The sequence below is a fragment of the Schistocerca nitens genome, chromosome 6, assembly GCF_023898315.1.
Source record: "Schistocerca nitens isolate TAMUIC-IGC-003100 chromosome 6, iqSchNite1.1, whole genome shotgun sequence".
Lineage (NCBI taxonomy): Eukaryota > Metazoa > Arthropoda > Insecta > Orthoptera > Acrididae > Schistocerca > Schistocerca nitens.
In genome coordinates, this window is record NC_064619.1 from 447,591,660 (window position 1) to 447,606,412 (window position 14,753).

At 39.0% G+C, this 14,753-nt stretch overlaps 1 protein-coding gene across 1 annotated transcript in view; it reads left to right on the plus strand.

Annotated features, from left to right (window-relative positions):
• LOC126263187 (nucleolar protein 9) overlaps positions 1-14,753 on the plus strand; it is a 49,183-nt gene that overhangs the window by 32,175 nt on the left and 2,255 nt on the right. The window contains exon 7 of the mRNA XM_049960244.1: positions 6,697-6,840. Within this exon, the coding sequence (XP_049816201.1) occupies positions 6,697-6,840 (144 nt within the window). The remainder of the gene's footprint in view (positions 1-6,696; positions 6,841-14,753) is intronic.

Here is a 14,753-nt window from a genome sequence, read left to right on the forward strand (position 1 = left end):
ACAGAGGAAGAGGCAGTCACTGCTACTGTATACTCACACACTATCAGGAAAAATTTGACACATATTGAAGAAGCACCGAGTAAGAACAGTTTTTGCCTACCCAATAAAACACGAGCATTGTTGGGAAGCATCAAAGGTGATCTTGGTTTATGGAAGGCCAGCATATACCAGATACTGTGTCAATGTGGGATACATACGTTGGGCAGACAGTGTGCACTGTCAAAGATCGTTGCTGAGAACACCAGAAGCACATTCAACTGATGTATCCTAATAAGTCAGAAGTCGCAGGGCACTGTTTGTCCAAGAATTACACAGTGGAGTATGAATGTACCAGGTTCTTGGCACAAAATTCCAAATACTTGGAAAGAATCATTAGAGAGGCCATAGAAATTCACACCAGAGATGATTTCATCAACCGAGATTGCTGCTATAATCTTAGCAAAGGCTTGGCAACCAGCACTGAGTTTAATTAAGAAGAATCTCAGCAAACAAAAAGATCTGGGGACAGATAACTTACATCAACGCTATCACAGACGCAGGCACTAGCGTGCAGCCACGGACCGTGGACGAAGCAGCTCACGAAGGCAGAAGATATTAATTGGCTGTGCGCCCTCAAGAGCTCAGTTCATCAGTGCACGTGACAGTGGCAACATGTCTGATCACTGAAATATTGTGCCCGTTGGACACTGTGAATTGGCAGTACACTCATATACAGTTTGATCAACAAAAACGCCAGGAGAAACTGAAGAATCACATCATCTTTGTTTACCATCAACAGGGTGTATATGAAACAGGAGATCTGGGGAAAAACCCAGGATTTTTTTAGAATTCCAGGAATTTTTCATTGCTTTAGTTTTCAGTTAAAAATTTTGTAATTTTGACTGCTAAGGACTGATACTCTAACAAATAATTTTACTTTAGCCCACTACTGCAGAATAATACTGCAGCAATAAAACATTAACAAGAGAAAGAAAACCAAAACAAACTTAAGTTGCAAAGGAAATGCGCCATTTCCAGCAACAAATGACAGTGCACACACAAGCACCTGCCTACACAAAAATGCGTCGAAGGCTTTAGGACGAAGACTATGCAACACTTCGTAACGACAAACTGCTTTCGATGACTGTGAGGTCACAACGGTTTGCATTAGGTTCGTTTGAGCAGTTGCCAGCGGGCTCGTGCGTATGCACAGTTGATGCGTGTATGAGCAAAACCTGCTCCCGCTTATGGCTATTTGAAGTGCGGCTGTATCAGCAGTAGCAACAAGCAGTCACACACAACCGGAACAATTCTTCTGGTAAGTCCAAGCTGCCAAATTCGCCTATGCACAGGGCAGTTTAAGTATCAGTTTTTTAAGTATCAGTTTAAGTATCAGTGGAGAGGATGGTAGTCTTCACATGACCCATGTTTAGCTTTAGTGATTTTGCTGTATCTTCTTCATTTACAACTCTCACGTCAAATGAAAACAAAACAAATTTCTGTGGCCGAGAGCTAGCAAGTTAATTAAAAGAGTCATAAAATTATGAAAGACTGAAATGTTATTAGTTTTAGTTTCCTGGTTTTATTTTAATTCCAGGTTTTTGGCAATCAATAATTAATTGCCTTTCATAATACTGAAGTTATTTTTGTCGATTTGCTAAAGAAATTTGGCTTCTATTAATCTTTTCTGCAGAGGCAGTCAATTTATTTCAAACGAAGCATTTTATTCCACAGTACTGGCTAGTGTCAACTGTTTGCTGAATTAAAAGTGCCTGTTTTTATCCCCTAGCACATATGGCCTTATGCCATAGTAAAGAACCAAACAGTAGATACTGGTACTCCAAGAAAATTTGCAGCCCGGAAACCACACTGAAGAGCTTAACATCAGGTTGGGGCCTATTTCTTTGTGAATACAGACATACGAATGTGCACTTTCTGCTGAATTATGCATTTTAGTCTGGTTTATGAAATTCCGATGCTCTTGGAGTACCCTCTGATGTTCTGTTTCGTTTACGATGTAATTTAAGATCTCTTAATGCTATAGGTACAAACTTGTGGGTTTCCTACTTCATCGTAGCCGCGCACGCTCAGTAACGCCATTTTCTGGTGCTCTCTGACACCTGCTGAAACGAATTCTAACAGGTCGCGGGAAAATACTGCGATTGGAGGTTGAAAAGCGTTAAATTCTTAATAAATTTCATTTTACGCAAGATGAATTATGTTGCGTGTGCGAATGTTCTTTGAATTTCTTAAATCACAGAGTGTTTGAATCACATTTAAAGGTTAACATCGTGATGGCCAACCACGTAGCAGAATTTCGTGCCTAGACGTTTATGTATTATTTTAAAATTTACTGGCACATCTGTATGATGTATATTAAAGTGTAAAACATGCAAAAAAGACCAATATTATATGTGAAAGCTTTTCTTGTAGGTACACCATGTGTATTAATTTACACCATTATCTTTTCATATTTATGTGTTCGCGCTACTGAATAGTGATGTTGGTTGCTGTTGGCTGAGTATGTCACATGTTGTTTGCTCTGAAGATCTGCTACCATTGGCTGGCGAGATCACATGACATCAGCTGTGATTGGCTTACTAAAGCGCATCGCAGTCTTGATTTCAGTTCTTCGGAAACTAATGTGCTGTGTTTGGTGGAATTCAGATATATACTTTCGTAATACGAAAATATGCAGCGTACATGCTGCTGCACATGAAACATTTTTCCAAAACAGGTCATTTTTTCGGGAGGGGGGGGGGGGGGGAAGAGTGTTTGTTCTCTGAAGCGCCTGTAAGTTCTATGCCAGTGTATAAAACCTTAACCATTCAAAGGGTTTCCAAATTTTATGGTTATGAGAGAAAGTTTTCTGTCAAAAGTGTATTTTCACCTGGAAAAAAAGTGTATTTCTAACCGCGACATCCGAGAAAAATCCGGGCATTTTTTTTCCTTGTCCACGTATACACCCTGACCAACCTCAGTACTGGTTGGCACCTCTTATCCTTTGATCTGAGCGACCTGACCTTCCTTTGTGACCTCTCCAGTCTTCCCTTTCTCATCCCCAAGAAAGAAACCAATAGTTCCGAAAGCTAGAATAGTGCCATGTACTGATACACATCTCTAGCAGCAGCACTCAATATTTTGTCCCCTAGAAGTAATTACTGTCCATGAATTATGTCTCGTAATTTAACAATTTTTACTGATTGTATTTTCCATCTTATAGAAATGTAGGTTTCCCACTTTTTTCCTTGATCAATTAAGGAAAATGGCAGGATCATTTTTTTGAAATGGGATGCTGCAAGTTTGCTTTTTTATCCTTACACTAACCAAGCTTGTATTCCTCAGATGACCTCAGCCTCAATGCAGCATGAGACCTTAATTTATTTCCTTTAGATCAAGAATGGCCAAGATTTGCAGTGGTTGCCACACTGGACTGGCATTCAGAAGGATGACAGTTCAAACCTGCATCCGGCAATCCTAATTTACGTTTTCTGTGATTTCCCTACACACACACACACACACACACACACACACACACACACACACACAGAGTGCAGCTGCATCCGTCTAACTCATCTGCCACAACTTTACTATTAAGAGGAGATATGCAGAGCAGATGTTTATATGCTGAAGGCTGGGCAATACAAGTGAGGAAATATAAATTTAGCGATTTGTAAGAATGTGGGTATTGTAACTCTCACTTCCTCTATTGCCAAAATAATTTTTCCTTGATGTCTCAGGGTGTGGCCTATTAATCTCTCTCTCCTTTTGTACACCATATTTACCTGCTGATGAGGTTTTTCCCCAAATCTGTCATTCAAGAAATACAGGTAGTCTTATATTCGCAGATCAAACTAATTGCTGCTGAGGTTAACATTTTTACATTGTTTAATAGAGTACACAGAGGTTGTCTTATGTTTAGATATGAAGCTTTGGCTATTGAGGTTACATGCAGATCTATTTTGAAGAATTTAGGAGGACAGGGCGGGGCAAACAATACTCGCGTCCAAACAGGCTGATATGCCAAAGCGCTTGGTACAGTATTGAAGTAGCTCGAATGATCACGTGACATTTGACTCGCGCGGCTCTAGTGCAAAGGATACGCAAGAAACTATGAACTAGCCACTACAGTAGTCTATTGCTGTGCTTGAAATTTGAGTTTTCTGAAACACAGGAGAAAGTAGCGCTGAATTCTATCCTCTGACAATCTCTTGTTGTATTTGAATAGGTTTGCAATAAAAGTTCTCATACACGTGTTGGTACTGTGTACAAACATTAATGCTGCATTTTATGTAAAGGTAACATTCAAAAGTAGCAATGTTGTATTTCAAAAAGCGTTACTTGATTCTGAATCCAGATAAATACTTTGATTACGAGAGACTTTAAAATGACTTACTAAGTGGGTTGCAAATGAGCGGTTTAATCTCTGTTCATGTATTACAGAATACAGGGTAAGAACAGTACAAGCTTTTATTCAGCTTTAGAACATGGTGGTGACATTAAGATGAAACAAGGGAAATTAATCCAGAATGAAATGTGTAATAAATGAAGTAAATCATAGTAAACTGGCAGTAATTATTGTCGTGAGAATAGATTACAGCAGCAAGACCAGCTGTGGAGATACTACAAACAGAAATCAGTAAATCACGGGACAAGCGAAAGTTTGAAAATTGGACTGAATTGTGATTGTGATCTTTTATTTATGTTTTAGTTGCTGTTGTTACACATGACTTGTACCCTAGAAGATATTGCAGTCTGTGTTTCACACTTGCTAAAGCTCAACACTGTGCAAAGGTTGGAGGGGGAACACTGACACCCACTTTACTGAGAACCAGAGTGTGCACCGAGGAGAGTAGTGAGTGGGTAGCAAATTACATCATGTTACCAACCATGGGCATCTGTACTGCATACTTTGGCTTTTTAGGAACATCTACCACATTTAAGCTGTAGTTTGCCTAAATTCATTTGTAATCGGAATTGAATTGACTTTAAAATTGAATAAATACTCAAGAAAAGTATTCACTTCTGCAAGAGACTGTAAAAGCCTACACAGGTGCTAGTGGTGTACTTAGGTGTTTCGTGCTGCAGTGTTATTGACACTCACCATGATGTATGATAGAAATGAAAGGGTGTGCTTGTGCTGCTGGTTGTATGCTGCCAATGAGAGAGTGGTGGGCAGACAACCAGTTTGAAAGCAAGAAACATTGTAACATCCTCATGTCAGCAAGGAAGCGAAATCTGATATGCATTAGGATAAAAACAGCTGTATTCTCAGGTCCCATGGAACTGCAACCTCAGAAATTGTAAAATATTTGGAAGAAAGAGCCAAATATTTGTAACAGCGAATATGTAATTTTCACAGCTATGCTGTTAGGATGATGAGATTAAAAATAGTGATACCGCAGATGACAGAGCTAGTAAGTGAAAAATGTACAAAAGAAAATGGCCCACAAAGTAACATAACCTTTTTCTTTTTTTCCATGTATTTTATTTCTCCTTTTATTGTCAAAATGTAGACAATCAATAAACGGCATAAATTTAGGTATTAGCTTTTTAGGCAGATACTTTATGTCAATAAAACAGTTTGTAATTTTGATTAGTCAGAATTTGTTAAAAATAATCTTTTCTCAAGAAACTTCTTGAAGGAAGGGGGTTGTCTTATAATCAGGGTCATCTTGTACTTAGGTAAAAATGGTATTTCTGATTCTTATGGCTGTGGTCACATTTTATTCGGCTGTCATTACTCGTCAATATTGCCTCTCCAAATCTCCAAGGACAACAAGCAATATCACATGAACGGATGAAACTCGAAAGTTCCAGAGACTTAACTATTCATGAAACACTGAACAAATTACTGTGCACTCGATTAAAATCTAGAGAACCAATCTGGGTAAACACTGGCCAATTTGCCCCAGAAAGTTTTAATCTAAGAGATGAGTGGAGAAATGAGTGGATGTCATTCCATGGTTGTAAGAAGTTAGGCAACATTATCCAACCGACCAAGAAAAATGTGGAGCTCCATATTGTACTGATTCAAATTATTTTATCTTATATCAACTTACTTGTATATATTTTTAAAATGTAATTCTGTAAACCACACACTAAATAAATAAAATCCCTACTTTTAATCAGGTTTTGCCATAAAGCTATTTTCTCTCCAATTTGACTGGGTACCTCTTCATGAGTTACCCAATACTCAATTTATCTTCAGCGTTCTTCTGTAGCAACATGTTCCATTACTTTATATTTTGTTCTTGTCTGTACTGTGTATTATCTCTTTTACATTTCCAGATAGCACTAAATTCATACAAATAATTCCAGAAAAGAGTTTCTAGCACTTAAATTTATGTTCAGTGTTAACATATTTACATTTTTTGGGTAGCAGTTTCATCTTTCCCTGAGAGGTCTTACTTCTAGAATGCAACTGTGTTGGCAAGTGAGCTGTTAAATTTATCTTTGTTAGAAAGTAGTTTCTCATTATGCTAGTCTACATTTTATATCCCCCTTATTTCTACCATCCTCTGTTTTTTTGTTGCCCAAATAGCAAAACTACTCTACTGTTTTGTGTCTTGTTTCCTAATCTAATTCCCATAGCATCAGCTGACTTAATTCATCTGCGCTCTTTTACCCTAGTTTTGTGTGTTGTCTTATCTCTCTTCGTGACACTTATCATTCTGTTCAACTGCTTGTAAACTGATGTTCATATTTTTGTTCCAGATTGTGCAAAGTCTCTTACAAATGCCTGTATCTAATTTGACTTATCTCATCTGTGATCCCTGTGGAAGTCATATAATGGATGCTTTTGTTAACAGTCCTACTGTGGGAGAGAAAAGCCGGGAAAAGATGGCACATAGGTTAAAGGTTGGTGATTACATTTTCTAAGTCTTATGTTTGGAAAGACTTAAGTGGATTTTAACCTTGAGTAATTTTGTGGTGACATTTAAAGCGTCTCCAACAAGATATTCACAGTTTCCTTATTGCTTTAATGGTTCCTGCTGCTTGGGGCCAAGGAGAAGATTCTGATGAAATTAATACAAAAGGATATTCATTACACAATAAACATGTTTGTTAGTGGACCTGGTGTATAGTGGAGAAACTGGCCGCTTCTTCTGTATGTAAAACAATGTGGTAATTATGAAGTTGCTTAGGCTGTTGGACATTTGGTTATTATGATGTCTCTGAGACTTTGCAATATTTTGATGAAAAATATGTTTTTAGTCTCCTTCAGGTGGTGAAGTTGAAATAGACTGTAAGTCAGTAATTATTCTAAAGATATTTAAACTTTCTAGTTTGCTTGCTGGCATTTATTTTGATTTATTTTTGTTTTTCCATCTTCCTTTCTTGTATATATTTGTAGACCTATCTGTACGTAGTTTCTTTAGTAAAATTGATATTATCTGAGCTTACCCTTCCATTTAAAACAAATGAAAATGAATGTCTAAAAGGGAGAATGATTTTAATAACAGTAGTTTATCTTATATTGGTTTGAGCAATCTTCCCCATTTTTGTTTGTCCTTAAATGTGCTTAATTTTGACATATATCCATCTCAAATTCTTGTCCTTCCTGTGTTTGTGTATTAATGTCACCAAGATAGTTTTGAGAATGTTTCAGCTTTGCAAAGAACAATTTTGTTCAGTTTTTGCAGTCCATATTTTGATTGTTGTAAGTTTATTACCAACAAATAAAGATGAAAGGCTGCTTATTAAGCAGGAGCACGTGTACATCTAAACAAAAGGCTACAAAATCATTCTCTTATGTAATAGATTATGCCTCATTTAACTATAGAGACAAAAGGTTTGGAGCTAAAAATGCTTTTCAGGGTTACATGGGAAGTTGCTGCTGTTGTTAGTATACGGATATATTATTTGTGACATTGTGTGATTCTCTTTATGTTTAAATTTGTAGACAAATTTAGTAACCATTTATGAAGTTTTCACTTTCATTGCTATGTAAAAATGATTTAGCTTTCCTTGCATGCTGGAGTGCATCATGGGAGGGAGTGTAGAGCTTTTTAATGATCTTAATACATAATTTTACTTCCCCATTTGGATAAATTTAAACTTCAAAGGTAAAACAACAGTGACCTTGCAGTGAGGTGGTATTACCAGAAACAGAATTTCTAGTGGGGCAAACTCACATATTGGAACAGTGAAATTTTACAATAAACTGTTATTGCTTTGTGAACTTCTGGGGAAGAGTGAGTATAAATTTCAGGCTGTAAAGGAAATGATCTCTTAAAGTTAAAAACAATGAAACATAAATAGAGGAATGCAGCAAAAGAAATTTAAGTTCCAAAGCTTTTAGGTAAGCATTGCAGAACAATTTAACACACCCATCAGTGCAATCCTTTGGGGTGGTGGACTTGGACACAGTTTGGAAAACAGGAACTAACTGGATAATTCCAGACAGAAGCAGTGTGTGCAGTAACCTTTAAGTGCAAGCACTGATAGTGATAATGCTGACAATCAGATTGGCAACCTTAATGAAATGAGGATAAGAGAAAAATGTTAGAGCATACTTGTAACATCATGGTGCACAAATTGCAGAAGGAATGACAAAATGTCAAATATGGGAGTCTTACACAGCAATTTCTCATGTATTATGAACCATATAATAAAATATGAGGGTATGCTCTAAAGTAATGCATCCATTTTTTTGTGAAAAAACTTAAAATTTTTTAAATAAAACAAATGTTATTAACATTCTGCATCTTTATTCATCATGTCTACATATTTACTTCTGAACATACCCTGGCAATGAACACATTCGTCTCAACTAGAGACCAGTATGTGGATACTGTCACTGTAGAATGTTTGACTTTGTTGATGGAATAACCACCTCACCTCTGCTTTGTTACAATTAAAATGAAGTCTTTGATGGTGGTGTTTAAGTTTTGAAAACAGATGAAATAGGATGGGGCCAAGTTAGGACCAATTGGAGGATGATCAATGACAGTGAACCCAAGACGGTAAACAGTTACAGATGATGCAGCACTCGTGTGTGGTGTGGCATTTTCATGCTGATGGAGAGGGTGCTCTACATGTGGACAGACTCTTCGAATTCGAAGTACGGTTACAGCACATTGTTTCTCATGCACTGACATAGTTGCCTTACACACTACCATGTTAAATGCTACAATTCAAAGCTCTCTAACAGCAGATGGCTGCAAATATGTAGTCATGAAGAATAAAGATATAGAATATTGTTTTTATTTAAAAAGCTTTAAGAGTTTTCACAAAAAAAATTCAGAGCCGTTACTTTTCAGCACACCTAGCAAAGGGATTTAAAAAATTATGGGACTTTGTTATAAAAGGTGTCAGAATAAATCCTTTGATAAGGTGGTTGTTGTTGTGGTGGTCTTCAGTCCTGAGACTGGTTTGATGCAGCTCTCCATGCTACTCTATCCTGTGCAAGCTTCTTCATCTCCCAGTACCTACTGCAACCTACATCCTTCTGAATCTGCTTAGTGTATTCATCTCTTGGTCTCCCTCTACGATTTTTACCCTCCACGCTGCCCTCCAATGCTAAATTTGTGATCCCTTGATGCCTCAAAACATGTCCTACCAACCGATCCATTCTTCTAGTCAAGTTGTGCCACAAACTTCTCTTCTCCCCAATCCTATTCAATAATCCTACTTTCAAGACACTGTCCATTCCGTTCAACTGCTCTTCCAAGTCCTTTGCTGTCTCTGACAGAATTACAATGTCATCGGCGAACCTCAAAGTTTTTACTTCTCCTCCGTGAATTTTAATACCTACTCCGAATTTTTCTTTTGTTTCCTTTACTGCTTGCTCAATATACAGATTGAATAACATCGGGGAGAGGCTACAACCCTGTCTTACTCCCTTCCCAACCACTGCTTCCCTTTCATGTCCCTCGACTCTCATAACTGCCATCTGGTTTCTGTACAAATTGTAAATAGCCTTTCGCTCCTTGTATTTTACCCCTGCCACCTTCATAATTTGAAAGAGAGTATTCCAGTTAACGTTGTCAAAAGCTTTCTCTAAGTCTACAAATGCTAGAAACATAGGTTTGCCTTCTCTTAATCTTTCTTCTAAGATAAGTCGTAAGGTTAGTATTGCCTCACGTGTTCCAACATTTCTACGGAATCCAAACTGATCTTCCCCGAGGTCCGCTTCTACCAGTTTTTCCATTCGTCTGTAAAGAATTTGCGTTAGTATTTTGCAGCTGTGACTTATTAAACTGATAGTTCGGTAATTTTCACATCTGTCAACATCTGTTTTCTGAGGGATTGGAATTATTATATTCTTCTTGAAGTCTGTGGGTATTTCGCCTGTCTCATACATCTTGCTCACCAGATGGTAGAGTTTTGTCATGACTGGCCCTCCCAAGGCCATCAGTAGTTCTAATGGAATGTTGTCTACTCCCGGGGCCTTGTTTCGACTCAGGTCTTTCAGTGCTCTGTCAAACTCTTCACGCAGTATCTTCTCTCCCATTTCATCTTCATCTACATCCTCTTCCATTTCCATAATATTGTCCTCAAGTACATCGCCCTTGTATAAACCCTCTATATATTCCTTCCACCTTTCTGCCTTCCGTTCTTTGCTTAGATCTGGGTTGCCATCTGAGCTCTTGATATTCATACAAGTGGTTCTCTTCTCTCCAAAGGTCTCTTTAATTTTCCTGTAGGCAGTATCTATCTTACCCCCTAGTGAGACAAGCCTCTACATCCTTACATTTGTCCTCTAGCCATCCCTGCTTAGCCATTTTGCACTTCCTGCCGATCTCATTTTTGAGACGTTTGTATTCCTTTTTGCCTGCTTCATTTACTGCATTTTTATATTTTCTCCTTTCATCAATTAAATTCAATATTTCTTCTGTTACCCAAGGATTTCTACTAGCCCTCGTCTTTTTACCTACTTGATCCTCTGCTGCCTTCACTACTTCATCCCTCAGAGCTACCCATTCTTCTTCTACTGTATTTCTTTCCCCCATTCCTGTCAAATGTTCCCTTATGCTCTTCCTGAAACTCTCTACAACCTCTGGTTCTTTCAGTTTATCCAGGTCCCATCTCCTTAAATTCCCACCTTTTTGCAGTTTCTTCAGTTTCAATCTGCAGTTCATAACCAATAGATTGTGGTCAGAATCCACATCTGCCCCTGGAAATGTCTTACAATTTAAAACCTGGTTCCTAAATCTCTGTCTTACCATTATATAATCTATCTGATACCTTTTAGTATCTCCAGGATTCTTCCAAGTATACAACCTTCTTTTATGATTCTTGAACCAAGTGTTAGCTATGATTAAGTTATGCTCTGTGCAAAATTCTACAAGGCGGCTTCCTCTTTCATTTCTTCCCCCCAATCCATATTCACCTACTATGTTTCCTTCTCTCCCTTTTCCTACGGACGAATTCCAGTCACCCATGACTATTAAATTTTCGTCTCCCTTCACTACCTGAATAATATCTTTTATCTCGTCATACATTTCATCAATTTCTTCATCATCTGCAGAGCTAGTAGGCACATAAACTTGTACTACTGTAGTAGGCATGGGCTTTGTGTCTATCTTGGCCACAATAATGCGTTCACTATGCTGTTTGTAGTAGCTAACCCGCACTCCTATTTTTTTATTCATTATTAAACCTACTCCTGCATTACCCCTATTTGATTTTGTATTTATAAATCTGTAGTCACCTGACCAAAAGTCTTGTTCCTCCTGCCACCGAACTTCACTAATTCCCACTATATCTAACTTTAACCTATCCATTTCCCTTTTTAAATTTTCTAACCTACCTGCCCGATTAAGGGATCTGACATTCCACGCTCCGATCCGTAGAATGCCAGTTTTCTTTCTCCTGATAACAACGTCCTCTTGAGTAGTCCCCGCCCGGAGATCCGAATGGGGGACTATTTTACCTCCGGAATATTTTACCCAAGAGGACGCCATCATCATTTAATCATACAGTAAAGCTGCATGTCCTCGGGAAAAATTACGGCTGTAGTTTCCCCTTGCTTTCAGCCGTTCGCAGTACCAGCACAGCAAGGCCGTTTTGGTTAATGTTACAAGGCCAGATCAGTCAATCATTCAGACTGTTGCCCCTGCAAGTACTGAAAAGGCTGCTGCCCCTCTTCAGGAACCACATGTTTGTCTGGCCTCTCAACAGATACCCCTCCGTTGTGGTTGCACCTACGGTACGGCCATCTGTATTGCTGAGGCACGCAAGCCTCCCCACCAACGGCAAGGTCCATAGTTCATGGGGGAAGTTTTTGATAAGGTAGACAGCATTAAGTCAGCGAAAATATGGAAATCGACAGCCTTTACAAATTAATGTTTATGAAGTGATACGCACATTCTTTCCATGATCATGATAAGTAAATAGAAGTTAACATTATGAGTGTGATACATCATCATCAATATGTTGTTTTCAGTACTGTGTGTTAGAGCTGGCTATTTGTAAAAAAAAGTACGCTTGACACACACACACACACACACACACACACACACACACACACACACACACATTATCATTTCTTCGTTTGAAGGGGGCATATTGGAGGTCTTTCATAATAGAAGCGATCAATTACAGGGTGCGGCAGAACCGACTAAACAGTTCGGATCGATTACCGCTGGGGCTGTGTTGGGGATATGCAGTTTCACGTAGTCTGCCTTTATTCAGTCATTGACCCCATTGTCAGTGGCTCGTGGTCTTGCGGTAGCGTTCTCGCTTCCCGCGCACGGGGTCCAGGGTTCGATTCCCGGCGGGATTTTCTCTGTCTCGAGATGACTGGGTGTTGTGTGTCTTTCATCATCATTTCATCCTCATTCACTCGCACGTCACCGTAGCGGCATTAAAGAACTTGTGGAGCGGCGGCCAAACCGCCCCGCGAGGGGTCTCCCGGCCACCAATGCCATACACTTATTATTATTATTATTATTATTATTATTATTATTATTGACCCCATTTGAGTAGCCAACATGGTCTGGACCAGTGCACATTGTGGTTTTGACATTCGCTCTTATTATGAAAACAACAAATCTGTGACCGCTACACAACGAGCTTTAGTGGGTGCGTGAATAAGCAAAACTTTCACTACTGCGCTGAAAATAACCCTTGAATTATTCATGAAAAACTGCAACATTCTCCTAAAGTGACAGTGTGGTGTGCTATATCACAATTTGGCATGGTAGACCCTTACTTTTTTGAGGAGGAAAGAATGATAGTCACAGTGAATTCCACACGTTATGTTTCAATGTTGCAAAATTTTCTGCAACCTAGAATGGACGAGATTGTTGAAGAACATGGACTGGGGGACTTGTTGTTCCAACAAGATCTAGCCACTGCACACACAGTTCTAATTTCACTTGATGTTTTGAGAGAAATTTTTCCGGGACGCCTCGTCTCTTTGAGGGGTGATGTCGGGTGGCCAGCGGGGTCCCAAGATTTGAGCATTTGTGACTACTTTCTGTGGGGATACCTGAAGGAAAATGTTTTCAAAAGCTGCCCTCACACCCTACCAGAGTTAAAAGAGCATATTATTAACAAAGTGAATGCCATACCCCATGATACGTGTGCAAGAGCTGCTCGAAACTTCAGGGATCGTCTACAAAAATGTATTGACGCTAGCAGCCGCCATCTTGAGGACATTATTTTTGTAACTAAATGAATATAAAATGGTATATTGCAGTAATTTAGGAAAAAAAAATATTTTTTCTCTGTACAGCCAGATTTACTTTCTATTGCCCCTTAAAACTGCTTATTCGGTTCTGCCACACCCTCTACTAATGGGAAGTAAAAGAGTATCTGAAAAAATTGCCACAAAATGACTAAGTCTGCTGTCATTCACTTCAGCAACCATAATCTCGTATAAACGTTCATGACCAATTTCTACACTCATGCTCATAAATTTAGGATAATGCTGATATGTGGTGAAACAATGCTCTGGTGGGCGGTTTACTGGTTTAAATCACCTCGGGGTATGACCATGCGGTGCATTTGACCTGCGGTCGTCACACTGTGGTGCTGGCAGCAGTTCACATACGCAGAGGTATGTTGGTACATGTCAGAGTATGGCGCAGCGAGTAAGTGTGCAGAAGTTTTCAAACGTGCTAATGGTGACAGTGTGTTGAAAATGGCTCAAAGAACACATATTAATGACGTTATGAGGGGTAGAATGCTAGGGCCACTGGAGGCTGGTCAAACACAGCAGGTCGTAGCACGGGCCCTTTGTGTGCCACAGTGTGATATCAAGATTATGGTAGTGATTTCAGCAGACAGGAAACCTGTCCATGCGCTACAGTACGGGACGTTACAGTGTACAACACCTCAAGAAGACCAATATCTCACCATCAGTGCCTGCAGATGGCCACAGAGTACTGCGGGTAGCCTTGCTCGAGACTCTTTCCGATGTTATTCAATCTGTATATTGAGCAAGCAGTAAAGGAAACAAAAGAAAAATTCGGGGTAGTTATTAAACTCCATGGAGAAGAAATAAAAACTTTGAGGTTCGCTGATGACATTGTAATTCTGTCAGAGACAGCAAAGGACTTGGAAGAGCAGTTGAACAGAATGGACAGTGTCTTGAAAGGAGGATTTAAGATGAACACCAACAAAAGCAAAATGAGGATAATAGAATGTGGTTGAATTAAGTCAGGTGATGTTGAAGGAATTAGATTAGGGAATGAGACACTTAAAGTAGTAAAGGAGTTTTGCTATTTGGGGAGCAAAATAACTGATGATGGTCGAAGTAGAGAGGATATAAAGTGTAGACTGGCAATGGCAAGGAAAGCATTTCTGAAGAAGAGAAATTT